General features: G+C 42.1%; 1 protein-coding gene across 4 annotated transcripts in view; it reads left to right on the top strand.

The window, feature by feature from the left end:
- The window catches only part of TMCC1 (transmembrane and coiled-coil domain family 1), a 171,005-nt gene extending 145,221 nt beyond the window's left edge, over positions 1 to 25,784 (top strand). For 2 of the 4 annotated variants that reach the window (XM_007461566.1, XM_007461567.1), the window contains exons 3-5: positions 2,170 to 3,104; positions 19,244 to 19,379; positions 21,781 to 25,784. In XM_007461566.1, the coding sequence (XP_007461628.1) occupies positions 2,170 to 3,104; positions 19,244 to 19,379; positions 21,781 to 22,095 (1,386 nt within the window). In that variant the 3' untranslated portion in view covers positions 22,096 to 25,784. The remainder of the gene's footprint in view (positions 1 to 2,169; positions 3,105 to 19,243; positions 19,380 to 21,780) is intronic. The other 2 variants (XM_007461568.1, XM_007461569.1) reach the window with 1 other exon arrangement.
- The last annotated feature ends 1,952 nt before the right edge of the window (positions 25,785 to 27,736 follow it).

Below are 27,736 nucleotides of genomic sequence, written 5' to 3'. Positions count from 1 at the left end.
TGTGGCCTCTCCCGTTGCGGAGCACAGGCTCCGGACGCGCAGGCTCAGTGGCCATGGCTCACGGGCCCAGCCGCTCCGCAGCATGTGGGATCTTCCCAGACCGGGGCACGAACCCGTGTCTCCTGCATCGGCAGGCGGACTCTCAACCACTGCGCCACCAGGGAAGCCCAGAGACGTTTCATATTGCTTTCCTTTTATACTGTGGTAGATTTTGAGCTATTAAACATAAGTACACAATCAGGGTCATATTACATACTGTAGTTATGGGATCTGAAATTCCATTCAGAAAGAAAATCACACAATGGGAACTCTGTACAGCTTAAGAGAGTGAACCGAAGGAACTGAAGAGAGTGGGTTTCCAGGAGCTTCTCTTGCAAGTCTTGGCGACTTGGTTTATCTGGAACTCTGGCTCATCCTCCCTCTGCTGCCTTCCCTCTGGCCCTTTTGCTGCTTATTAGCACGCACCTGAAGATGAACAGGGCAGATGGAGAAGTAAAACAGTTACTGTGCTAGTCCCTAACTATTCTGCATATTCTTTTTATTAGTGGAGCATAATGTCATTTTTGTTATTCATTTCAGTTTTAAATTATTCTTTTGCTTTTATTTAAATGTACAGTATTTCACGTTTGTTCATCTAGAAGGAAAATAATATTGTTTCTGTTCACATTAGTAGTAATATATTGAATCCAGTAATGAACTAAATGTGTTTTAGAGATCAGCATAGTCCCTGCTCAGACAGTAAAACTGAGGAGATACAGCCAAGATGAAAAAAGGAGAATGCATCTCTAGACTGACAAGTTAATTATCAGCATTTCATGAATATTTCAGATTTGTTTTATTATTGTCATTATAGAATTAATTCAACTTTTTAAAATATGAGAGTAACCTACATATAGTTCTTCCTAGCAGATTGTTTACTGGTGACAGATTAGGGATTGGAACCAAGGAAAAGAGTGTGCCCTTAGTCTCCCGGGATGGTAAACTTGTACACTGTCACTCCTACTGGGAATTTTTGTTTCCCTGCGATTGTTATTTTATTATTTATTTCGGTTACTACTCAGTAGAGAGTAAGTTGCTAAAGCCTTTTTGCATGGGCCCTTCCCTAATTCACCACCACAAGCCACACCCAAGGGCGCCTTCTTGAAGGACTTCTTTCTCCTGAGTTAGAGAAACATGACCTCCCCTTAGCTTTGGCTAATGGCTTTGAAGCTTGATAGTGTAAGTTTTCAAATCTGAACAATTTGTCTTTTTCTTCAGCTTCCTTGAATGATCACTCATGCATACCAGAGGATAGTCATTGTATGTGTTTTGGAGTCCCTTGCCTAATAAAAATCTTTTGATAGATAGAACTCACAAAATTTGAGCTTCAAAAGGTGTGAACTTAGTCATTGACTTAGTCATTGACTTGTTAATTACTAACCTCTTACTGTCTATGTTATCTTACCTAAATTTATCACATTTACTTGTGATTTGGGATTTTAACTCTCTAGAGCATACCACGTTCATCCTTGCCCTTTCAGCAGTACCCTCCCATTCCCTCCTTCACCTGTCTGCAGCTACCCATTAAGTGCCCCTAATAGAACAGAGAGAATGATTGCATCAACCTTGACATGATTTGATAAAAAGACACTGTGATAACAATTGGATTTTTATATCTAGCCACTTAAATTACCTTTTCTCGCCAACATTTTCAGATGACCGTAATCTGAAGGCATGAATTGGAATACAGTGATGTCTGAATACTAAGATGATTTCATATAATTAAATTGAAATACAGATGTACTTTGTTGTACATAGATATGCTTCTAAAGAAAAATATGTGTGTTGAATGTTTGTGAATTAATTCATGCTTTAAACCCCCTAGGAGAGGTTTATTATTTAAAGAGATACTGTAATAAATCCTCTAGCAAAGGAAGAATACCCCCAGTTTACATCTTGTGTAAGTCTTTTTGCTTAAAGCAAAAGACTTAAATAGAACTCATGCTTAAAGCGAAGGGTACTTGTATGAGGACAGTATCCAAGAGGGAGATGGGGCTTGTACAGGACAGGAGGAATTAGGTCAGCTATCTGTGCTGAGTAAGTAAATTTTCAATACATTTGGGCCTATTGATTCTGGAGAGCTACTCCTTTTGGGCTCCTTCTAACATCCGCCTCTTGCTTTTATGCTAGATCGAGCGGTTGGAAGTAAGCAGCCTTGCCCAGACTTCCAGTGCGGTGGCCTCCAGCACTGATGGCAGCCTCCACACAGACGCTGTGGATGGAACACCAGACCCTCAGCGCACAAAGGCTGCTATTGCTCACTTGCAGCAGAAGATCCTGAAGCTCACAGAACAAATCAAGATTGCACAAACAGCCCGGGACGACAACGTTGCCGAGTACCTGAAGCTTGCCAACAGTGCGGACAAGCAGCAGGCTGCCCGTATCAAGCAGGTTTTTGAGAAGAAGAACCAGAAATCTGCCCAGACCATCCTCCAACTACAAAAGAAGCTTGAGCACTACCACAGGAAGCTCCGAGAGGTGGAGCAGAATGGGATCCCCCGGCAGCCAAAGGACGTCTTCAGGGACATGCACCAGGGTCTGAAGGATGTGGGAGCAAAGGTGACCGGCTTCAGTGAAGGTGTAGTGGACAGTGTTAAAGGTGGACTCTCCAGCTTCTCCCAGGCAACCCATTCAGCAGCAGGGGCCGTGGTCTCTAAGCCCAGAGAGATCGCTTCACTAATTCGGAATAAGTTTGGCAGTGCAGACAATATCCCTAACCTGAAGGACTCTTTAGAGGAAGGGCAAGTGGATGATGGGGGAAAGGCTTTGGGAGTAATTTCAAACTTTCAGTCCAGCCCCAAATATGGTAGTGAGGAAGATTGTTCTAGTGCCACGTCAGGCTCAGTGGGAGGCAACAGCACCGCTGGAGGCATTGCTGTAGGAGCATCCAGCTCCAAAACAAACACCCTGGACATGCAGAGCTCAGGATTTGATGCACTACTACATGAGATCCAGGAGATCCGGGAAACCCAGGCCAGACTAGAGGAATCCTTTGAGACCCTCAAGGAACATTATCAGAGGGACTACTCATTAGTAATGCAGGCCTTACAGGAGGAGCGATATAGGTAAGTTACGTGGAATTAAAATCCTCAATTATTTATGTTTAGGTTCCCCTCCCTTTGGATACTGGGGAGTAGCTTTAAAAGGTCTTGGTACAGTGTCTTTCTCTGGAGTATTCACAGCACTTTAGATTCGTTATGTGATGTTTGCATGAGTTCTTATCACAGAGAGCAAAAGAGAGGCAAGCAGAGTTAAATGACTCCCAAGATCACACACCAGTGGAGTGTTTCAGTCAGTGGGTAATGATTACTGTAGCCCTCTAGTCTTCAAATTTCAAATGAAGCCCAAGCTTTCTAAGGCATTTCACCTACTTATTTATAATCACACAACCACAAACAATTGCAGCCTATAGTTATAATACATTGAATTTAAACGATCTATAACCCTCTGAACTCTGTAGAAATCAAAGATATAGCCCAGCCAAAATGTAATGTACCTTGTAGATATTTGACTTTAAACACACTTATCTGGGCAATTGGTACAGAAAGATTAGACTGGAAATAAATCCAGATAAGCCTGTCTGTTACTTTTATGAATTGGCAAATGTTTGAACGAGAGTGGACTTAAACATGAAATCGTTCTACAATAGTTAGAGAATTCGCAAAGGACTAAGTGCTTTGAGTCGTAATCTGCTAAAGGTAGAAGCTGGTCTCTTTTTTGTGTTTCACATTACAAACTGTATTCATATTAGACCACTCTTAGCTTTTCTCCAAATGTGTGTCCCTTCCCCTTGCTTCCATCACGTGCAGATAGAAATAATATCCACGTGGAGTACTCATTCAGATCCAAACTTTGTCAGCCAGAGCCAGGCCACCTCACTGATACAGATTAAGGGCCAATATTACCGGAGCCACACAGCCTGTTAACAGCCACAGGTTAGGCCCTGAAAGGCCTGGATTGTGGTTTTGTCCCAGTTACGATCTACAGGGAATCCTCAGTAATTTTACTATAATGTCAAGGATTGAACAGACAGTCTCTTAAGGTCCCTTTACCTCTTGCAAAAAAAATATATAATAAAAGTGATTTTTTTTTAAGTTTACTTCTATGAGATAATTTCAGGGCCTGAAATAAATTGTTCGTGTGTATCAATTAGCTCTGAAAGGAGCTGCCTCAGCAAGCTCTTTTCAGATGGAGAAAATGCTAATCAATCACTGAGTCCTACCTCTTACCTTCACTCTTCTGTCCTTCGATTCTGACTTAAGACTTAAGGGAGAAGAACAGAGAAATGTGGGAGAGAGAAATGAAGTTCTAAAAGCAAGTATATGACTATTCTTATTTCATTGTTTTGTATATTCTTTAATATACTCAGAAGACAATTTCTAAAGCAGCGAGCAATCTAACTAATACTCAGATGGACTCTAAAAATAAAACACCTGGTCCTTTGTACTACATTAAACCTAACTCCCAGGTTCAAATTCTAGTTCTGTCACTTACTAATCTTGAAAACTGGGCAAGATTCTTAACTTCTCTAAGTCTTGATTTTCTCATCTCTAACATAGAAATAATAATAGTCCTTCATAAGATTATTGTGCCATTTCAGTGAAATAATTTATGTGAAGCACATAGCTCAGTGCCTGGCCCGGTAAGTGCTTGATTGATGTTAGGTAGCAGCTGCTACTGCTGCTATTAAAATACACCCCTCTGAACATGGAGACCTGGGCGTTCCACGGTCAGTTGCTTTGACCCCTTTATTTTGAAAAGATAGCAAAACATTCCAGTTTTTAAATTCTTCCAGAGCTTAAAACTCATATAGAGTTCGTTATGTCTTTAAGTCAGGTGTAGGCCAGCGTGAGAAAATCAGGGAGGAAAAACGAGTCTCCCAAGGCCTCCTTTGTATCCATTTAAAATAATTCACAGACAGGACAGAAGTTTAGGTCCTTATTGTTACCTCATTAAAAGAATCATGTCCAAGCCACTTATGACGTTAAGGAGAAGTGCATTTCTTTCATTGCGTTTTGGGTTCTTGGCAGTAAGTGCATGACTTGTTTTATGGAATGAAGAGAGAATAAAGGAAACTTGTGAATTTTCAAAAACACAGGGGGCGAGAGGGATACATAATATAATGTGTAATCGGACTGTCAAATCACTGCAGCTTGAGAATGGTCTTTCCTTAAAACAGAATCTTGAATCTTTTTTTTCCCAAGAAAAGCAGTGGAAAAGTCACAACTGTTTTACCCAACTATTTCGTCGCACCAGTATTTCCATGTATAGAGCAGTAAGGGATTTCTCCTCCGTTCCATATGTCTTTACACGATAAATATATTTATCTAATTTTGTTGGTCTTTGAACTGTTCTACATAAGCGAGATTTTCCCCACAGATTGTAGTTTATTCTTTTAAGCACCAAAACTTCTAACATTTTAAGTGTTTTTGCAGAATTTCTCTACCTTCTTTTAACAGAGTAGTTACATTGAGCCTAACATGACTGGAAATAGCTTAAACAGTAGTGTTAAAAAAAAAAAAAAAAAACAGTAGTGTTCTTAGAGCTATACTCTCAGTTCAGTGAGGGTGTCAGCTTACATGCCTCTGCAATAAATGGTCCTAGGCAGCTTGCTTTTTAAACTTCTGTCATCTGCCTTTTTAGTTTGTTCTTTCTCCTTTCCACATATTCTCCGCACTCTTAGTGAGCTGCCTGCAGCAGCCTCTCTTTGCTAATTTCTATTTCTACTCTGTTACAGGCTTGGCTTTTTGTCTAGGAAGGAAGTAGGGAGGGATGGACTTAAGGGACTCTTCTGTGACCAAGAAACCAGTTAACGCGCACATGGCTGCTCTAGATGCATTTCTGCTTATTTTCTCTGCTGTAGTTTATTTTACTAATATCTGAGTTGACAGGAGGGAGGCCATGCACAGTATTAAATGAGGAGGAGGAGGACTCTACCTCTGGCAGCTTCTCTCTCTAAACTTCTATGATGTGCATAGTGCTGGATGCTTCATGTATATTTGCTAATCCTCACAATGTCCCTGCAGGTGTGTTGTATTACCCCATTTTACAGATGAGGAAATTGAGGCCCAGTGAGGTTTTTAAGTTTCGCCAAAGATTACTCTGTAAGTGGTAAAGCCAGGAATCAAACCCAGTTTTATCTGACTCCAAAGCCTGTGTTCTTTTCATACCAGGACAAGTTTTTTCCCAAACTCAAACCTGACATCTGTATGATTAAAAAACTAACCTATAGTCTAGCTCTAAGAAGCATTGACTTTATTAGCAAGAGGTATTAGGCCTTTTCCAGGTCACAGTGTATATTTTCCTAAAAGTTGTCCCTGTTTTAACGTATTCTGTAAAATTATGTGAATGCACAAGTTCTAGAAAGTTTTCTCAAGCTAGTATCTACACTAGTTTTCTCAGGTGTAGTTAAGTAATAGGGGACCCCTATTTAAGTAAACCTCCACCCCCGTCCTGATTTCCCCCTTTTCAGAGGCCCTTCTCAACACTGTCACTCACTGAATGTGCTTCCCATTGGTCTCTACCCCAGTGAGTAGCACCAGGGTAAAGAGTTCTGCCCAAGACCATCTACTTTGGAATAATCAGAAGCATTCAGAAACCTCTCAGCACCCACATGCACTTAGCCCAGGAAGTCATTGTAGCAGAGTTTGGATCTGAAATCCACCTCAACCTTGGGACAGTAACTAGGTACTTGGTCTTTGAGCTTTGTATTGGACTCTTAGATATAAGTGGGATCATGAATTTGAGAAGGTAGGAGACAAGAATTGGACATTTTTTTTTTAGTGATGGGATCTGTGCTGACTTCAGATTCTCCTTATCCAGCTAATCTCTTCATCCCATTAGAGCATTATTACAGATTTGTTAGTGGCAACAGGGTTCACTTCAGTACTTCAGAGATAGAAGGGGCCCTTAGATATCTAGTTTAATCTCATTCTACAGATGAGTACACTGAGCCCCAGAGAGATAAAGTGACTTTTGCCAGGTCACACAGTAAAATGGTTTAACATATATTTAACTTGCTGCTAAAAGCTGGAGGATTAGTCTGTTCCCAAAGTGGGTATCCTGTATTGAGCTACAGTAGGAAAAAGTTCAGCTGTGGCAAAATGCATTGAAAATAGGAGAGAACTAGGAAAACAATTCATCAACAGTTTTACAGGTTCGTTTTGTCATTTTCCCCTTAGGGAATCTGGCCCGGAATTTTACTCAGCTACTGCCTGTGTAGAGAGCAGTGTCATGCTAGGCAGGCTGAAAACACTCCTGGTGTTGATGAACAGTGATGCCATTTGAAAGCTTCTATTTTAAGGGGATTACTGTTCTTTGGAAATCAGCTTCTGAGACTGTTTGTATTGAGCCCAGGGATATTTTTTTTTTTTTTTTTTGCGATACGTGGGCCTCTCACTGTTGTGGCCTCTCCCGTTGCGGAGCACAGGCTCCGGACGCGCAGGCTCAGCGGCCATGGCTCACGGGCCCAGCCGCTCCGCGGCACGTGGGATCTTCCCGGACCGGGGCACGAACCCGCGTCCCCTGCATCGGCAGGCGGACTCTCAACCCCTGCGCCACCGGGGAAGCCCCAGGGATATTTTAAATTGCACTGAGTCATAAGAGCAAAAATACAGAAGAAGGCAGTCACCATGAGCAGTCATCACATGCAGTAGAACAGTCAGTAACTAGGCTCACCCAGTTAGGCACAGGCCATTGGAGTTCACTAAAGAAATTGTTGTTTAAGTATGAACTTTTACTATCACTGGGCATAAGACAGAGACATGGTCAGATATAGCTATGTTAGCCCCGTATTCCGTGTGTTAGACCTGTTTGTCAACTGTAAGTTGATCTGAGACTCTCCAGAGGATATGTAGACTAAGTTTGGCCATAAGTTTGAAATGGAAACTGAAAATATTGGATCAAATTAGTTCTTCATTTATAAGAGGAAAAAAAGCCCAGTTGAGAGGTGCTCATAAGAGATGCTTATAAGAAGGGTAAGACCTTCCATCGAAGAGATCTTTCATACAGATAGGCTCTTCCCAGTTTAGCCACTGAAGAGGTAATGGAGGGAGAATGGGAGGGAGGAAGGGGGAACAGGGGAAGAGAAGGAGAGCAAATAAATTAATTACTTCGTTAATTAATTAAGGTTGGACAAGCCTGAATTTTCCTGCCAGTTCTGATACTAATTAGCAGTGTGACCTTATGTAACTCACCTGAGTCTCAGTTTCCGCTGTAAAAACAGGGTAATGGTATCTATTGGGTTGTTGAGATTATTAAATGAGATAATGTTTGTGGAAGCACCTGATATGGTCTGAGAAGTGGCAGGGTATTAGAAAGCTGTCATTACCAAGTCTGCAAATTGCCCAGAAAGCCCCTGTAGCCTTTATTTATTCCCTATATGCTTTAGGCATCTGCTGCTTTTTGACTTTAAGATAATGCCCTGCCTCTCATGAAAGTTTGGGGGACTGATTGTTAATTGAGGACTGATTCTGTGCCTTTTCCTTTTCAACTGAAGGCTAGCTAGTTCAGTGTTTCCTAGACTCTTTTTCGGCTTCAACACAAATATGGTAACAAAAGGTGAGGAGGGAAAATTCACTTTCTTTCCCCAGTTCAGCCAGGAGTGTATTCAAGATCCCATTTCATGTCATAATCTCCTGCCCCAGCTATGTCTGCCCATTCTGGTCAAACACTGGCAGAAACTACCTCAGGTCTCCAGTATGCACTTGGGAAATAATAATACAGTAGACTGCTTTCATAGTTGCCTGTTGGTGTCAGTCAGCCCAGGGACCTAGTTCTTCCTGTTTCTCTCAATACCTGTTCTACAGGATTCTTCAGCCATCCTGTCCTAGTGACCTATTGCCCAACTAGAGAAGCACCACTGGCTCTCAGAGGTGGCTGCAAACTTTTGAGCCACACCCAAACAGTGGTGCATTAAGTGAAGCATTCCCAACCTGTGCACTCACCAAAATTTCTCATTTGTCAGGAATTTGACCCAGAAGAGCCCTGGCTTATCTTTGATCTAGGAAGGTGACTACTGTGTGTTGACTAATCCAGTGGATGAAATTGGATCCATTTCTAAGACCATTTGGAATTTTCACTTTCCAAGATCCATATTCACTTATGAATTGTAACCTACAACAAAATCTGGATGTGTTTTAATACTTTGTAGATAGAGCAGGTTTTGCTTTTGGGGGAAGAATTTCACCTGCCCAAATATAATATAACCTACTTTTTTAAAAAAGATCTCACAGTGTTCAAGCTTTCTCTTTACTAGTAGTTAAGCTCAAATCATATTTAGCTGTCTACGTTCCCTTTGAGTTGTAATGATTGAGGAAGGACCTTTAAGTAAAAAGTCTCAAAATGAGATTATTAATCTCATGCTACTTTTTGTTCCAGATGGAATGACATGAAAAGCATGTGCCAGTCAAAATCATATACTAGTAGGATCAAGAACACACCCCCTTCATGTCCAGAGAGTTTTAATTAGTGTCTTATGAAGGGGTTAAAATCCCTTACAGGGAGTTCTTGATTTTAAAAAATCACATATGAAAGGCTGTTACACAATTTACTTTCCCTTTTTTCCCTTTGCTGGTTTGGTGTTAATATTTAATGAGAGAATGGAGGTGTTCTTTCTATGAATTCCCTAGGTATCTGGCTTCTCCATTTTCGAATTTAGACAGGAAGTAAACACTAGAAAGTAAAGTGAGCAAAGGAGTTTAGAATATTAAAAATGGGAGGAGTAGGAAGTTGGTGAGAAGTATTTTCTTCCTTTTGTTATTCAGATTTTGCGTTTGACTAATGGGGGGGATGTTAAAAGACAACAATAAAACAAATCTAAAAATCAGGTAGCATTGGGCTTCCCTGGTGGCGCAGTGGTTGAGAGTCCGCCTGCCGATGCAGGGGACACAGGTTCATGCCCTGGTCTGGGAGGATCCCACATGCCGCGGAGCGGCTGGGTCCCTGGGCCATGGCTGCTGAGCCTGCGCGTCCGGAGCCTGTGCTCCGCAACGGGAGGCCCGCGTACCGCAAAAAACAGGTAGCTTGAACCAAGCAGTTCAGACCCTCCCTGCACCTCACTAACTGGGGAAGGTTGCAGCATTTTTCTCAGTCTCCCATTTCTTAATTATAATTTGAAGTACATCCCAGAGAGGAAGGAGGTGAGGATTAATGGAGAAATGTCTTCATGAATTTGAGTTCCTCCGAGGCAGACGCTTCACATAAAAAGGCTTAGTGGGCCGGGTAGCTGTCATTGTTATTGTTATTTTTGGTGCTGATGTTTTGATGCTTACAGTGATTAAGTAGGTTAGGTTGAACCCTAAATTCATCCACCACACACACTCCTCCACCCCAAATAACACCACATCATTTTCACTGGGCTCTTTGTGTTAGCCTGTTTGCAGACCGTAATTTCACACGTGGATTACATAAGCCACTCAGGCTGATAACACTGAAAAAATGTTTGATTGGAAATTGCTAAGCATGGTCAGGTTTGTGCTTTCAGTTTGCAGGTCGTGAGGTTGTGGAAAGAGCTGAGAAACAAACTTTCGTGACCCAGGTGAAAAAATTAGGGAAAGTGTTTTAATAATGACAAGCCAGTACAGTTTTTTTAGGGTACTGAGGCAACCCAGAAGACTGCATTGCAGGACACCAGGGGCATCTTGCCAACCTCTTTGTTCATCATGTTTTGCAAAAGCCTCAAATTTTATGGCTTTCTCAGTCTCCTCCCTGATGTTTCCTGCAGCTTGGAGGTGCTTACTATGGTAACCCAAACACAGCTGTTTGTGTGAGTGTAATAGGGTTACAGCTACACAATAACAGCTTCAACTTTTCTGTTCTTTCAGAAAGCCATCATTCTCCAGGTAATTCTTATGACTTGAAGGGGGAAGTAAATGCTGGTAGTCATTAGTGGATGAATTAATGGGGCTGTTTCATCTGGACCCTTTGTGGGTTTCGCTTCACCCCTGAGTTCTGCAGCTTTGTGTCACCTCAGCAAGTCTCCTAACTTGTTTGTGTTTCATCTGTGGGAAAATGGAGCTCATTTTACTTACCGAAATGCTACTTTGCTATTTAACTATTTGCTAATAAAGTGCTATCTTTGGGAGCGATAGTTACGTTTTTCCCATTTAGGAAGACTCAGCTTGAGGAGATCTTGCTGTTAATTCCCACGTAACTGTGAGTAAATTGTTCAACTTCTGAAAGACTTCATTTTCTACAAGGTTATGGTAATCCATGGTAAGGATTAGCACTTTCTACTCTTTCTGAAGATTTGCAAAGATCAGCTAAAATTTATTTAAGAGACTTTCCCTCACACACATACAAAACACATGCCATGAAAGGAAGGTAGATAGGAGGTTTTTATCAATTTAAAGGACAGCTTGGAACAGGCCAGTGAATGGAACTAGTTGAATTATCTGGCAGACTTGAGCCAGATAATGGCAGAAGCCATTTGTATGCTTGTGCTGGCCCTCCTGGTGAGGAAGTAAGAAGAGGCTTGTGCCCAGAGTTGAGAAGGACAGAATGTGTGCCACTAAACCCATTTGTGTGATGTCATAGAAAAAACAACATGAATATACTGGAAACAATGAAAATTCCAGAATATATGAAATTGAGAATGTGGAGATAGATGAAGAAATGAAGGATTAGAGGAAAATATCAGAAGCAGGAAGCCGTGAACAGTGGAGCCATATAGTAGTACTTGGGATCACATGGCAGTCGACAAGCGGTGCCTTTGAACCACCTCACCTAGGGGTTGTACCCTTTTTTGCCAGGCATCTACCTCCTATGTAATCCACACAGTTGCCCTTTGGAGTAGATAGATTTCTTCTTAACAGATGAACAGGGTCACTCACACCAGTGTGTCGCAGAGCCAGGATTTGAGTCCAAAACCTGGATGAGCTGATACATCAGCTGGTACAAACTGCATAACACAGCATAAAAACATCCCTAAGTCAAAAGAAGGTGCAAAGCAGACGCAGTGAAGGTGGGAGAGCCTTTAGATATAATGTGGAGTGAACAAAATTCGGTCCTAAAATGCTTTCCAGAATCTGTGACGTGTTAATGAACATTATATGTCAAACGCTGGTTTATAAGCTTCAAGAGTTAGAAACAAGGGGCTTCCCTGGTGGCGCAGTGGTTGAGAATCTGCCTGCCAATGCAGGGGACACAGGTTCGTGCCCTGGTCTGGGAGGATCCCACATGCCGCGGAGCAACTAGCCCCGTGAGCCACAGCTGCTGAGCCTGCACATCTGGAGCCTGTGCTCCACAACAAGAGAGGCCGCGATAGTGAGAGGACGGCGCACCGCAATGAAGAATGGCCCCCCGCTTGCCGCAACTAGAGAAAGCCCTCGCACAGAAATGAAGAGCCAACACAGCCATAAATTAATTAATTAATTAATTAAAAAAAAAAAAAAGAGTTAGAAACAAGTGCTGAGGACTTTTGCAAGTACTCCATTGTTTATATATAGTATTACATACTCATGCATAGTGTTAAATAATTATAGAATTTCTCCTTTCACAAATGGGTTAAAAAATCTGAGGGGCAGCCTCAGGTGTTATTTAATAAATCATCTTAGCTGTTCATAGGTGTAAGTATCCAAAACATGTTTTGTCACAACCCAAAGCCATGAAACAGCCCAAAAAGGAACCTGAAAGAGATATATGCAGGAGGAAACTCCATAAAATACTCTCAAACAAAAGCTGCAAATGTCACAAGGAAATCTAGTTGATGAAAGAAACCCACTGTGAAACAGACAAAATAAATGAGACATTGTACTGCCAGAGAACAACAGAATGATACCTTCCAAGTGCTAGGGAAGAATAACTACATGTAGGCTGCTCTGTCCACCTGATTTATTATACAAGGAAGAGGATAAAATCAAGACACTTTCAGACTCATGTAGATAAAAATTACCTCTTATAAAACCTTGCTGAGGACTTCCCTGGTGGCGCAGTGGTTGGGTGTCCACCTGCCGACGCGGGGGATGCGGGTTCGTGCCCCCGTCCAGGAGGATCCCACGTGCCACGGAGCGGCTGGGCCCATGAGCCATGGCCTCTGAGCCTGCGCGTCCGGATCCTGTGCTCCGCAGCGGGAGGCAACAGCAGTGAGAGGCCTGCGTACCGCAAAAAAAAAAACAACCTTGCTGAAAGAAATACTACAGGATATATTTCAAGAAGAAAAAACATGAATTCACACCGTTGGTGAAAGAAATCAATAAAGCGTGTTGGTAAATCTAATTAAGTGGGGACTTAAAATTATATATATTGAAAATTCTTAATGTCTACATCAATTTGGATCTAAAATTCTGGAAGAGAATATAGGATTCAAGGGTTGCCTTTCAAAGGAATGTTAAAGTGTTAAAAGTTTGGGAGAAAAAACATTTATTATACCCTAATCTGCCTGTCACTTGCCACCTGGCAAGTTTCTGTTCACTTTATTCCTGTCCCCTTAAATTGATGGGTGCTCACAAGAGCATTAGGATAAATAAAACACAAATGCAAATGCGATTTTGCTTTTCAATTAGAGGTTTATGTATGAAATTCCTGAGCCCTAGGCAAAAATTACAAAATAGGTTGACTTATTCTTTCTTCTTCTCACCTGACCTTTTATGATATACAACAAAATGTATATCACCCTAGCAAGGACAGTTACCAGGCTTAGGGACTGAGATACTCTCTAGCAGCAGACTCTAAGCTCTGAGTGGCCTTGCCCTTACCTCCTGCCTTCTGTGTCTTCACCCAGGATGAAGACAGTGGAATAGAAGACAGGCTTATCTTTACAAATAACATGAGGCAAGAGAGAGAGTGAGTTGAAAGAAACCAGTCAGCCGCCTGAGTTCAAAAATGATACTGACAGGGCTTCCCTGGTGGCGCAGTGGTTGAGAGTCCGCCTGCCGATGCAGGGGACACGAGTTCGTGCCCCGTCCGGGAGGATCCCACGTGCCGCGGAGCGGCTGGGTCCGTGAGCCATGGCCGCTGAGCCTGCGCGTCCGGAGCCTGTGCTCCGCAATGGGAGAGGCCACAGCAGTGAGAGGCCCACGTACTGAAAAAAAAAAAAATTGATACTGACAGATGCGTGTGCGGTCAGGACTTTAGGGATTAGTTGTGTGGAAATCCATAGGGAACTATCTCCTATTGCTGAATGCAGGTATCACAGGTAATGTAAATGAGAGAGGGTGCTTGAGGTGAGAGTTATGAGTCACTAGATTTTAGTTCAGTTTTAGATGGATAGCTGTATCTATCTAGCAGTGAAAACAACTGCCTTAAGAAAAACCATACCCTGCCACTAGAGGTGTTCACAGAGAGATTGCTTGTCAGGGATGTTGTAGAAATGGTTCCCTGATGGAAAGAGATTTAAGTAGGCTTTTTCTCATCCCTAGAATTTAAGATTCTTTTTAGTCAGGGAACTTATTTTTATCTTTCAAACAATACTTGAACTGTTTGTGGTGTATTTCTCTTTGTAAACTACTGATTTTAACAACTCTAAAGGGGAAAGGGGAGTTACGTGAAATAGTGATCATCTTAGAGACATGTAAAACAGGGTGTGAGATATTGGATTTATTTTGTAGTTAGCACAGTGATGTGGACTGCCGATGAGCCTAAGATGAGACTAAGGCCATGAGTCAGTCACCACAGGAAATATTTGGTTAGTTAAAAAGGTTTTCAAATTGCCCATGAATTCCTTTCAGGGAGCACGTACTCACGCGATGCCTTCTTCATTATTCAGTAGAAACATTTTCGAAAGGGCCAGTGTGTTCTTAGTAGACTGTGAAGATGGAAAGGAGAGAGACATTTTTTAACACCTCCTGTGTACTCAAATGAATATACAAGGTAGAGATTATTACCCTCAGTTTATAGATGAAGGAACTTGCTATGCAACTTTGAGAGGTAGAACCAGGAATCAAACCCAAGTGCTCCTGGCTATAACACCTATAATCATTTTTTCCCAATGTTTATTATAAAATTTTCAAACACACTGCAGACTTGAAAAAAATTGTACAGTGAACATCCATACACCCACCTCTTAGATTCTACATTTTACAATATTGTCTTATTGTATATCTTTCCATATATCCATCCTTTATCTGTTTTTTGTTGTTGTTGTTGTTGTTTTTGGGTTTTTTTGCAGTACGCGGGCCTCTCACTGTTGTGGCCTCTCCCGTTGCGGAGCACAGGCTCCGGACGCGCAGGCTCAGTGGCCATGGCTCACGGGCCCAGCCGCTCCGCGGCATGTGGGATCTTCCCGGACCAGGGCACGAACCCGTGTCTCCTGCATCGGCAGGCAGACTCCCAACCACTGCGCCACCAGGGAAGCCCTGTTGTATTTTTTTGATGCATTTCAGAGTAAACTACAGACATCCATATTTTTTCTTACAGATTTATTGAGATACGCAAATCAATAGTTTTAGTATATTCATAGATATATGCAACCATCACCATAATCTATTTAGGACACTTTCATCAGTCTCCAATCTTCTCAGTCCTGCCCCAGCCCCTGGCAACCATTAATCTTTCTGTCTCTATAGATTTGCCTATTTTGAATATTTCGTATACATGGAATCATACAATTTTCAGGTCTTTCTTACTGGCATGCTTCACTTAACATAGTATTTTCAAGGCTCATCCATATTGTAGCATGTGTCATTACTTCGTTTCTTTTTCTTTCCAAATGATACTGCATTGTATGGATAGACCACACTTTATATATCTACTCACCAGATGATAGTTGTTTCCACTTTGGGGCCATTATAAATAATGCTCCTATGAACATTTGTGTACAAATTTTGAGTGGAAATAAGTCTTCATTTCTCTTTGGTCTATACCTGGAGTGGGATTTCTGAAGCATATGGTAACTCTATGTTTAGCTCTTTGAGGAGCTGCCAAATTTGTTTTCCAGAACAGTTGCACCAGCAGTATACCAGGGTTCGAAATCTCCACGTCCTCACCGACACTTGTTGCTATCTTCTTTCTTATTCTAGGTCCATAATCTTTTTATTACACTCCTCCTCCCATTGACTCCACCTTGACATAAAGCTACAAACCATCACGTCAGTGTAGTACTGTCCAGGCCCCTTTGTGGCTATGTGATTTGGATCAGCTTTAGACCTGACTCACATTTCTTACTTATGAAGGGAATTAGTTTATCTGGGCTTCTTGAATTGTTTCAAAGTGGCATCATAGCACAGAGGTTAAGAACTTTGGCTTTAAAGTCAAACCAACCTGGATTCAAATCCTCTGCTCCCCTGCTTAATTTCTGTGTGCCCTTGGGCAAGTCTCTTTACCTCTCTGAGCTACAGCTCCCTCATCTGTAAAGTGAAGATAATACCTACTACCTTCTTGGGGTTGTGGAAGTTAATTTACATAGTAGGCACTGAATAAATGGTAGCTGCTGCTATTACTTTTTAATTTGTTCTAATGGTATTTGTGAGCCATGTTTAATATCAAATAAGATTCTCCACATTCCTGAAAGGCCTGAAACACTATACAATTTGTGGGCTAAGGCGTTGAGGTGGTAGCCTATGGAACACATGCCAAAGATGTCATCTGGGTCTGCTTTCATCAGCATGCAGGCTGGTTGCCACTACCACCAGGCTCCCATCCCTGCCACCCCACATCAATCCTTAGCTTATGACAGTTCTTTGCTGCCAGGCCCAGCCCTTCCCTTAAATCCCAAGGGACTGACACAGTGGAACACCACTTTTAAAAAGTGTCTAGCCCCTCTGTGGTGAGGAGAAAGAATAACAAAATTATCAGACACTGAAAACACCACAAACAATGAGCTTAATAGGACAGTCATAAAAAGACAATATATTAACATAATCTTGCGGCATTTGTTGAACTTAAAATTTGGTGGAAAATCAACTCCAGAGGTGGCATCTGTTTCTGAGCATGCCCAGGGTCACAGATAAAGTGAAAAGGCAGAGTCACAGAGAATCCGCCCTAGTTACGGACAAAAAAGTGGAAACCTTTCTGATCAATTGTTCAGTCACTTTAGTGACAGTTTCAGTGGGAAAGAAAGCAGCACAAAGATTCTTATCAAGGACACAGGAGAACTAAATAGGATTCAGTAACATAGTAAAAAGGGTCAGCTGCACCTTTTTTTTAATCCTTGTTTCATAGGGAAGGAATGGAGTTTAGGATATAAATGAATATCATTATTCATTATACAATTATTAGAAGGGAGAATGTTGGTGATGCCGCCACATAAAAATTACCTTGAACAGAGAACTTCCATGTATTCCTTAAAAGTTTGTGTACTATACATGTGGTTAAAAACAAGAGGAAAAGGGAGGGTAGTTTTAAATGTTTGAGTTTGTTCTGACATTTTTATTCTTTTAATACAAAGTCTGCTGAGACTCACATGCTAGTGTTAGGTGTGTGCTTGCCTGAGCAGCACTCAGTGGTAGCGTCTGCGGGGCATTGGCTCCGGGACACACATTCCCCCTGCTCCATCCCCATGGATACCAAAATCTGCAGATGCTCAAGTCCCTTATATAACCTATGCACATCCTCCCACATACTTTAAATCATCTCTAGAGTACATATAATACCTAATACAATGGAAATGCTATGTAAATATTTGCTGGTGCACAGCAAACTCAAGTTTTGCATTTTGGAACTTGGTGGAATTTTTTTTTTCCAAATATTTTCATTCCGAGGTTGGTGGAACCTGCAGGATGTGGAACCCCAACTGTATATATTCTCCTGCTTGAATGAGCCCTCTGACTGAGACGCTTCCATTCTAGTAGCCCTAAGCTAGATCTGTGTTTATTCTTGCCTTTCTAGGCTTCTTAATGTGTAGTCGTCAACCTTTCTCCTACCTACTTAGCTCCTTTTTTGGTTCCTTGAACCCCACCCACAACCTGCCCCAAGTTTCACCACTAGCAGACAGCCCAGTTTCTTAAAACACCGTGTTCATCATGTCACCACACCACACTCCCCGCCCCCCAGCAGTGTGCTTTGGGCCCTTGTACTGTCTATTCCGGAATCCCCACTCCCCTGCCTACCTTTTATGGGCAGATTTCCTTTATTTTCTCCAACTTAGGTCTACTGTTCCAGTTAGCCTATACATTTCCACCTCCTATCCTTTACCTGTGTTCTTTTTCCACCTGGAATCTCTGATCTCGTCCTTTAAAACTTTTCCAATCCTACTGGTCCTTAGATGCCCTGCCCAGGTCCCATCTTTATGTAGAATAAAACCTTTTCATATGTAGTCCTAAATGCGAGAGGTGCAAGATGAACAAAATGATCCCTCCTCCTGAGGAACCTGATCTCCCTGCATTCTCACAGTTTTTTACTCACCTGCAGCCACACTGTCCCTACTTCCTGTCCCTAAAACCTGCCAAGCTAATTCCCATCTTGAGAACTTTATACTTGCAACTCCTTCTGCTTTAAGATACTCTTCCCCTCACAACTTCACGGGGCTTATTCATGTCATCACTCATGTTTCAGCTCTCATTGTTTAGAGCATTGAATGGGGGGGAGAGGCCTTCCCTGACCATTCCAGCTTCATCAGCCGCTGGGCACTCTGCCATATGCCCATACTGATCTTTCCTGGTTTACTTATCCATGCCTGCGGTCGTCTTGGTTTTCCTGCCTTCCACCCCCACTGCAGAACGTAAACTGAGGGCAGGCGTTGTGTCTTGCTTATTACCACAGTGTTCGCAGCACTTTGAACATACCAGGCACACAGCAGGCTCTCAGTAAATATCTGTTGACACTGTCACAGACACTGTGCTTGGCTATAGTGATGATGGACTCTGAATAATGAACATCCAGGTGAGTGACCTGCCCGGTGTTGGAATAAGCTACTGGTGATTGCCAGAAGGTCAGTTTCCATTGATGTGCTGTTTATCTTCTGATAAGACCTGCTTAATGTTGCTGTAGTTTTTGCCTCTCCCATATACTGCTCAGAGCAGAATAAGAACTGCCTCGTTTATAATGGGTATGCTTAAAGCTAATCAGGGCTGCTGGCCTCACTACAAATACCGTGTGTTGAGAGATGTGGAAGAGCCATGTTGCTGCTGTGATACGGCCTTGTGACAAGCTGTCCATTCCAGGCACTAAGAGCTGTACCCACTAGCATGCCCTGTTACCTCAGGCCACTCACTTAATTTCTTTGTGCTTTGATTTTCTTCCTTTGCAGAATGGATTTTGGGGATTGAATGTAAATAATACCAAGAAAAATACAGAATGCATAAAAAATTTAACTTTCCCCCCTTCTTAGATGTGAACGATTAGAAGAACAACTAAATGACCTAACAGAGCTCCACCAGAATGAAATCTTGAACTTGAAGCAGGAATTGGCCAGCATGGAAGAGAAAATTGCATATCAGTCCTATGAACGGGCTCGGGACATCCAGGTTAGCATGAAGGATCAGGTGTAAAAGCAAAAGGCTAACAGAAAGTAGAATGTTGGTTTCCAGGGGCTAAGGGATTAGGGGAATGGGGGGTGGGTTATTGTTTAATGGGTCCAGAGTTTCAATTTTATAAGATGAAAGAGCTGTAGAGAGAAATGGTGGTGATGGTTGCACAACATTATAAATATTTAATACCACCGAACTGTACACTTAAAAATAGTTAAGATGGTAAATTTTATGTTATACGTATTTTACCACAATAAAAAAAGAAAAAAAGGAATGAAGCACTGATACATGCTACAATATGGATCCACCTTGAAACATTATGCTCAGTGAAAGAAGCCAGTCACAAAAGGCCACATAGTATATGATTCCATTTATAAGAAATGTCTAGAATAAGCAAATCTGTGGAGAGAGAAAGTAGATTAGTGGTTGCCAGAAACTAAGGGAAGGGGGAAGGGAGTGATAGGTAAAAGGTAGGGGTTTATTTTGGGGATGATGAAAATGTTCTGGAATTTAATAGTAGTGATGGTTGCATAACATTGTGAATTTACTAAATGCTTCTGAATTAAACACTTTAAGATGATTAAAGTGGTAAATTTTGTGTGTATTTTACCACAATAGAAAAAATGTTTAGGGGAAAAAAGGATGGAGAGGGTAGAATATTGAGAAGCTTATACCAACTGTAATACACCTGCTCTTCAGATGAGGTGCATTTCTCAAAAGTCTATGCCATTTGGAGGTGGTATGCTTGCTTGCGTTCTTAGGAAATGTTTCTTAGGATCACAGTTGTCTCAGTACATGGAAAAGCACATGTGTTACATCTGTTTGTTGCTGCTTCAGGAGCTGCTGTGACATGTCTCGGGGCCCTCTTACCTATCTTCTTCTATGGTAAAGGGGGCTGTTGTGCTAGCTGCCAAATCCAAACCTTTCACAGGTGCATTGCCAGGCAGTCTCGCAAGAATCACACATGAGGCAATAATGTTTAAGGCTAATACTCCTCTAGTTTAATCTCTGGGAAAATACGGTATTTGACTTTTACTCATCCCATTTGGGAGATATTTCTAAGAAAACAGTTGGTGGTTTCATATGAAAGCATCTTGAAATAAACTAGTCTTAGAGAAGGGAACTGGTCCGGGAAACTTTTATTACAAAGAATCAAGGGAATGTCTAGATTATTTGCCCAGATGCCATCTTCTCCGTGCCCCGGGATTCTGCTTACGTTTTAGTTTTTTCCCCAAGGTCACTCTGGGCTGGAATGTATCTGTTGTGTGTCCATTCTCTAGCTTACTTCAGTCTGAAGTTGCCTAGCCTTCACCTCAAATCTCAGGAAACCAGGGCCCACTGAAACCAAGATCAGAAAAACCCAGGGCTCCCACCACTGCTGAGCTTTGGAGGGTATCTGACCATTGCTAAGGAAATAGGTTCTGTCCTCTGAGTGTTATGGTAAATTTTATATAAACTCATGGGTGAAGATTATGGCCTTGAGAGGAGCAGATCGCCTGAAATGTTTGGTCAAGTGTTTGGGCATAGTGTCTGTCCTCTTCACAGAGATCAACTCTTCTTAAGAAGACAGAGCAGGGAGCCCTCTCCCCTGATGTCAGGGAGTTATTTAACTTGAAAAACACCAGGTAGTGTGTACAGGGATGTCCAAAGAATGTTCACCTCTCCATTGTTATAGTGGGAAAGTTGGAAATAACCTATGTCTCTCCAGTAGGGAACTGGCTGAATAAACTGTGACATATCCAAGCTATAAATGCTAGGTAGCCGTTAAAAAGAACTAGGTGGGCCTCTACGCGTTGACACGGAGAGATCTCCAGGACCCCGCTGTCAAGTGAAAAAAGCAAGCTGTGGATCAGTCCTAGGGTATGATACTATTTTCATTAAGGCAGACAATTTTTAAATAATTCCACACATATCCCTAGGGACATATGTGTATAGACTTAAACACGGGTGAAAGAATGAACACACAGAAAATTGACAGAGTTATGTCAAGGGCAGGGACTGGAACTGAGGAAAATACCAAGAGAGACTGCCTTTGTGTCCTATTTGAAATGTTTTTATGTTGAACTGTTATGTGTGTCCTGTGCAACTTAATAATTTTTAAATGGAAGAAAAGAGAAAATCATGTATTTGAGATCTTGTTATTAAAATATTCAAGACCAAATCTAATTGTGGCAACTGCTTCCTGTGAGCTGTCCCACAGGAATGCAGTGGAAAGCAGTTTAGGTGTATAATAGTTACTTGAATTGTGAGTTATGCATTTGGCCTCTCACATTCAAGACTCTAGCATATTTTAAATCATTGGTGTGGCTCAAGATGCATCTGGCTTGCCCAAGGGGCGTGTCAGCTATTCAGAGTGCTTGTGAGCGGAAAGCTTAACTCTTCCCTGTCTGGCCCACAGGAGGCCCTGGAGGCATGCCAGACCCGCATCTCCAAGATGGAGTTGCAGCAGCAGCAGCAGCAGGTGGTACAGCTGGAAGGGCTGGAGAATGCCACTGCCCGGAACCTTCTGGGCAAACTCATCAACATCCTCCTGGCGGTCATGGCAGTCCTTCTGGTCTTTGTCTCCACGGTAGCCAACTGCGTGGTTCCCCTCATGAAGACTCGCAACAGGACGTTCAGCACTTTATTCCTTGTGGTTTTCATTGCCTTTCTCTGGAAGCACTGGGATGCCCTCTTCAGCTACGTGGAACGGTTCTTTTCCTCCTCCAGATGATGCTGGCACAAGAGGGCAGTGCTCCCCTACCCTCTGGCGAGTGCATGCAGTGAAGAATTAGACAGCAACTTACCTACTCTGAAGTTTTCTACAACAACAAAAGAGTTGAGTGAATCTGTTTACATTTAGAATAATGTTTTTTTCTTCAAAAGACGCAATTGCAATAGTATTTTTTAGATTTTATCCAAGAAGTTTTTTGGGCAAAAATCTTGGATCATTTTTATGTAGCATGATTTTCCTTGGGATGCAGATCTTAAACAGTCCTTTAACATGAACCAACAATCTGGAGCACACTGAAGGGCATTCTAAATTGTGGCTTGAAGGACTGCACTAAAATCCACTAAAAAGATGCAAAAACCTGATTAGGGAAACCAGTTAAACCTAACACCCTGCCTTGTGTGGGCTCACCACCTCTCCCCCTCCCAGACTAACTTTACTGTGAAGTCCTACCACATTCCATGTCTGAATTTCTGGATTCAGGGTGGATTTTCCTTGTCCGTGGAAGAACACATGGATCTCCCTGGCTTTCTCACCCAAGTTGGCCACTCATGGTAACCCTGGAAGTATGATCACTTTTGAACCTGGTCCCTTAACCTTTGCTAGGATACACAAGTGAGAGCATCATGCCCCAAAGGATCACTGCACAGCCCTACTACAGTATTTTGAAGTAGCCCTCTAAATACTTAACTTTAAGCAAATCCCATGGCCGCACTTTTAAGGTTTTTTTAAATATGTGTATAGTCACCAATTTAAAAAACAAAAAATCTGAACAGCATACTTGAAGAATGTAATACTCAAACTCTCAGTGCTTCCTTATGGTTTCTAATAGGATTTTTTATTATTGTTATTATTATTATTGGGTTTTTTTGGAAAGGGTTGGGAGGGTCTTTTATTTTTTCCTTTGAAATAAAGAAGTGATGTTTTTAAATGAAGAAATGTGTGGATATTTAAGTGTGCTGCTCCCTCTTGTCTTGAAACAATTTGAGTAAAGGAACACTTGCTGTAAATGCCACCCTCTGACACCCTTGTTTTGAGACCCAGCTTAAACTCCATCCTCTGGCTGCTGCTACTGCTTTTTGGTGTCCTGCCACCCCACACCACCACTTTATGGGCTTGGCTTGGTTGGAGAGGAAAGGGGTGCGCAGGGAGAGGGGGAGGCTGTTTCCACAAGCCAGCATGATAGGGTAGAGATTTTTTTTGCCCCAACAATATGTTTGCCCAGTGACTTTGGGCTGGGATTATCTGTAGGAAAAATTGAGACTGTACTATGAGAGTCATAAATAATTCCTTGTGTTTTCTTAGTTCATTTTTTAACACCCCCTAATTACTGAAACCAAAGTGATGTGGAATCTTCTGTCTGCATTTTGGCCCCAGCATCTTTAATTTCAAAGCTTTATTCTGTCTGCCCAAGAGAATCAACTGAAGGTGATTTCTCCCTAAAGAGCAGAAAAGGAAATGTCAGGTTAGAAGGACTCACGTTTGGGGTATAAAACGTTGTCAGCGTCCTCTTCGTCTAGACTGACTTGTTAACATAACTATGCTCAGTGGGCCTTTATGGACAGTTTAGAAAAATGGACTGAGCCTTCTTCGCCATCCTGTAACCAGTTCTACCATCCTGGTGGAACTTGGGCTTTTAGAGCCTATCTAGAAAGCTTGGCCAACCTTTTCGTATTCATAGTATTGAATCACAAATGCTGTTGCCTCTTGGCCTCTGTTCTCTGCAACCAGGTGATGAGCAAGGGGCACATACTTGGCCCTGAAAAGAGTAGCAAAGCATGCCCTGCCCATCTCCCCTATACCAGGAGATTCTTCTGGAACTGGGTTAACGCTGCCTGTCTGTCTGAGAGGATGGCTTACGTGACAGCTCCAGCCTCCTGTGGCTTGGCAGGCTGGCCTTCTCAGAAACAGCATGTTGTTTCCATAATCATTTTCATATTTTAACTCAGGTACCCCAATCTTCACTCCATCCCCCAATGATTGTAGTACACCTGTTAGCTCTGTTGACCTCTCAAAATCAGTGCCCAGAGCAGGCACCACAGGGGTGATTTTTCTTTTAAAAAATAATTGGAACCAATTTATGTTCAGGCCAAAACCAAATTGTCCTCAAGCCTATGTATCTACAATGTTAACTTTGCCTAAAGATATTGCAGTGACTTTAGGCAGAAGTGCCAAAGGACACCATGACCTTGTCAAACTAGCAGTTTTTCCTAATTAATTTTGTGCTTTAGTAAGGGAAAGACAGTCCTACAAAGTTATTGGAAAGATGCTCTAGCCACAATCCTCCAGTTTTTCTAAGACAGAACTTCTGAGTCCCCTGAACTGTGTAGAGACTACGAAGTATTGTGGGCACTGGAAGTCACTGGCTGGCTGGATTGAAATTGTTCCCATTTGCCTTGGGACAGTCTGTCAAAGGAAGGTTTACACCTCTGGAAAGCCCCCCGAGCTCCCAGCCAAACAGGCCCGCGCTGACTGTCCATCCTCCATCCTCAAAATGTCCTCGGAAGGACCTCCAGGCTAGGTCAGGCACGGTAAAATGGCTTTCTAGATCTCTTGTCCCTTGATTATTCACCAGGCCCAACAGTTGTCTGCATTTAACGCTGTTTGTAGCCGTGCATCTATTATCTTGCCTTCCTCCCACTTTGTGCTGCCTGTACCTGCTGCCTTTGAGCTTCTTTGCATTGTGGCTGTTCTTGGGTTCTCTTGTCTCTTCAAAGCTCTTCTATAACCTTGCTCTAATGATTTAACCGTTCTGTGGGTGGAAACTTACCACTCTAATGCTTCTTCTCTTTTAAAGACTACATGCATTCCATTTGAAATGAAGCATTCCTGGATTACTGGTTAGTGCTGGTGTGTGAGGCTGACTATGGTAGCCTGGGTGACTCTGTTCAGGTTGTAGAGTGACTAACATTTACCTTTTTTTATGATAGTTGAACGGCACTTCTGTTTGCTCCAATTTCAGTTCTTTGGAAAGATATTCAGTGCATCCTAGCAAGGAAGGCTTTCTATTCCGCTGGCTCCTTAAGAAGCAAAAGTAGGTTAAATTTTACACTTGCCTGACTGGGTGGGGTTTTCTCTCCCCCCTGTACCCCCTGCACCCAATTGAGGTAAAAATCTGATAAGAAGAAAAACTCAGATCAAGCCTTCCTTGCTAGCCATGTCGTAACAATGAGCATAATTTTCATGTGGTCTTCGCTGTATTTGGTTTTGTTTCTGATTTCATATTCCTTTGAGGTACAGTCAGATGAAATGCTGAATTCCAAGTGAGTTCCAGTGAGGAGCTGCCTTTCAACCTTGGAAAATGTACATCCAAAACAAAACCAAATATTATCAAAAAAACTGACACAGGTAAAATTATGGTTCCCACCCCCACGTGAAGCTGGGGATTTTGAATGTGGCTCTAAGAGTTAACATTTCTGTCTGTGTGTCGTGTATGCTGGGTGATGCCCTCAGTAGGATTGACTACTAGACTGTAAGTGTGTTTTATCAAAGTGTGTAAGAATAAAAACTTGCACGAATTGAAAAGTACAGAAATGACACTTGTGAACGTGTGAACATTAACACTGTAGTTGATAGATCTTAAGCTGCTAATTGTTGAGAGAGAATTACATTTTTGTTTTGTCTGGTGGCTGCAGATTCTCAGCAGCACTTTTACTGTACATACAAATTGAAATAAAGACCTCAGCTATTAACGAGGTGGTTGGACTCGGGTTTGTTTTGCTCTTTATTTTTGCATATTCAGTTCCGGTGACAAGTTTGTCAGTCTGAAAACTTTCCACTAGTTTCTGCATTAGAAACTTTGTGAGTATGTGAGTGAGTGAGTGAGTGAGAGAGAGAGAGCGTGTGTCTGTGTGTGTGTGTGTGTGTGTGTTTAGCCAGTATCTTAAAACTGTAACCGATAGCTGATAGCTGGGTAGCTGTCACCGTCTCCCTGGATTGTATACACTTCACTTCAGACGGGCATTTTGCCACAGTTCCTTTAGGCTGGTAGGTAGGACTGCCTTTTAGTGCTTTGGAGGGAGTTCTTGAGAGGCAGTACCCCCCAAATTCAGCATCTGATGCCCGCAATGGGTATAATAATCCCCGTCCATTGTTACAAGGCTTTGTTAATAAACCAATGTTATGATGGGAGTAAAAACTTACTTTATAAAACATTTGAGGTTTGAAGTTCTACAGTTTCTATTATGGCTTTTCTTTGATGATCTCTGGGAGGTCTCTGGAAATCAAGAAGCTCTAATCTTGCCTTTTTGTAATTTTTTTTTTTTTTTTTTTTTGGCCACACTGCGGTATGCAAGATCTTAGTTCCCTGACCAGGGGTTGAACCCGCAGCCCCTGCAGTGGAAGCGCAGAGTCTCAACCACTGGACCGCCAGGGAAGTCCCTAATCTTGCCTTTGACAGGGTACCAAACAGGGTCCTCATGACTTGGTCCTTCACACCCCCAATCTGAATGTTGAGATGTTTAGGCCACACTTCTGGCTTACTATTTCTGTGCCTCCTACCCCATCTATAAACTAGAGATATCACACCTATCTCGATCCTACCTTGTGGATGATGTGAAAATAAGAGATGCCGCTTGTGAAAACTTTTAAACTCGCTGTGAGAATGCCCTAAACTTCTTGAAATATGGACCAGGCTGCCACATACAGATGTGCAGCTTGTAAGCTGGCCAATCCCAAGGGGCCGTAAGAAAACTACACTGTGAATGACACGTCCTAGAGTTTCACAGTGCACAGTGGGCACCCAGAACAGCCCTCACCGCAGCTGATAATTTGAAAGCCTGATTTATTGTCATCCATTAAAAACTTTGGAGAGTGGAAGGCTGGAAACATAAATCTGAGAAGCTGTGGTGTAGACAACAGACTGGAGAGGCAGGGGATGGGTGTGTGGCCAACTAGAAAATGTCGGCCTCACCTGAAGTGTGCAACTGTAGTGTTTTAAAACTCCGTGAGGTAAACTAAACTCCTAGCCAACTTGTGACCCCAAATCTAGGTAACGAAGAGTAGCTAACGTTTATTGAGTACTTACTGAATGCTGGGCTTAATGTTTGGTACTTGTAATGCAATTCTCACTTAATTCTCCCCAGGGTCTTACGCAGGCCTTCTCATCCTCATTGTCTAGCTGAGGAAATGAAACTTAAGTGGCTTGCCCAAAGTTATACTGTTAAGAAATGGTAAATGAATGTGATGGAAAACAGGTCTGTGCAATGTACGTAACAAAAGATGGATGTCCACAAAGAGTTAATACAAACCGAGAAAACCGTCAACTAAGTAGAAAATAGGCAAAAGATTCACAGAAAAAGAAATGAATCACCAATAAGCATTCAGTAGAAAATGTTCGGCCTCATGTGTAAATCAGTGTGTTAAATGGGAAAAAAAAAAAAAGTGGTGAAATAGTATATTGTCTATTTGTGTTCAAAATAGTTTTGTTTGCATAAATATATGTATGTAAGTATACAGAAATGAAACCACATTAAACTGTCCCCAGTTATTACTTCTGGGAGAGGGAGTGGGAGGAATGGTGGTGAAATAGGACTTTCATGCTTGACTCCTATAAAGTATGAATCTCTTAATACAAATGTATTTGTGTATCTTTAAAAAATCAAAACTTTTTAAAAAGAAAATAACAGGTCCCTTGAGAGGTGGA

This window comes from Lipotes vexillifer, unplaced genomic scaffold, assembly GCF_000442215.2.
Source record: "Lipotes vexillifer unplaced genomic scaffold, Lipotes_vexillifer_v1.1 scaffold889, whole genome shotgun sequence".
Lineage (NCBI taxonomy): Eukaryota > Metazoa > Chordata > Mammalia > Artiodactyla > Lipotidae > Lipotes > Lipotes vexillifer.
This window is presented reverse-complemented; position numbering and strand designations above follow the sequence as displayed.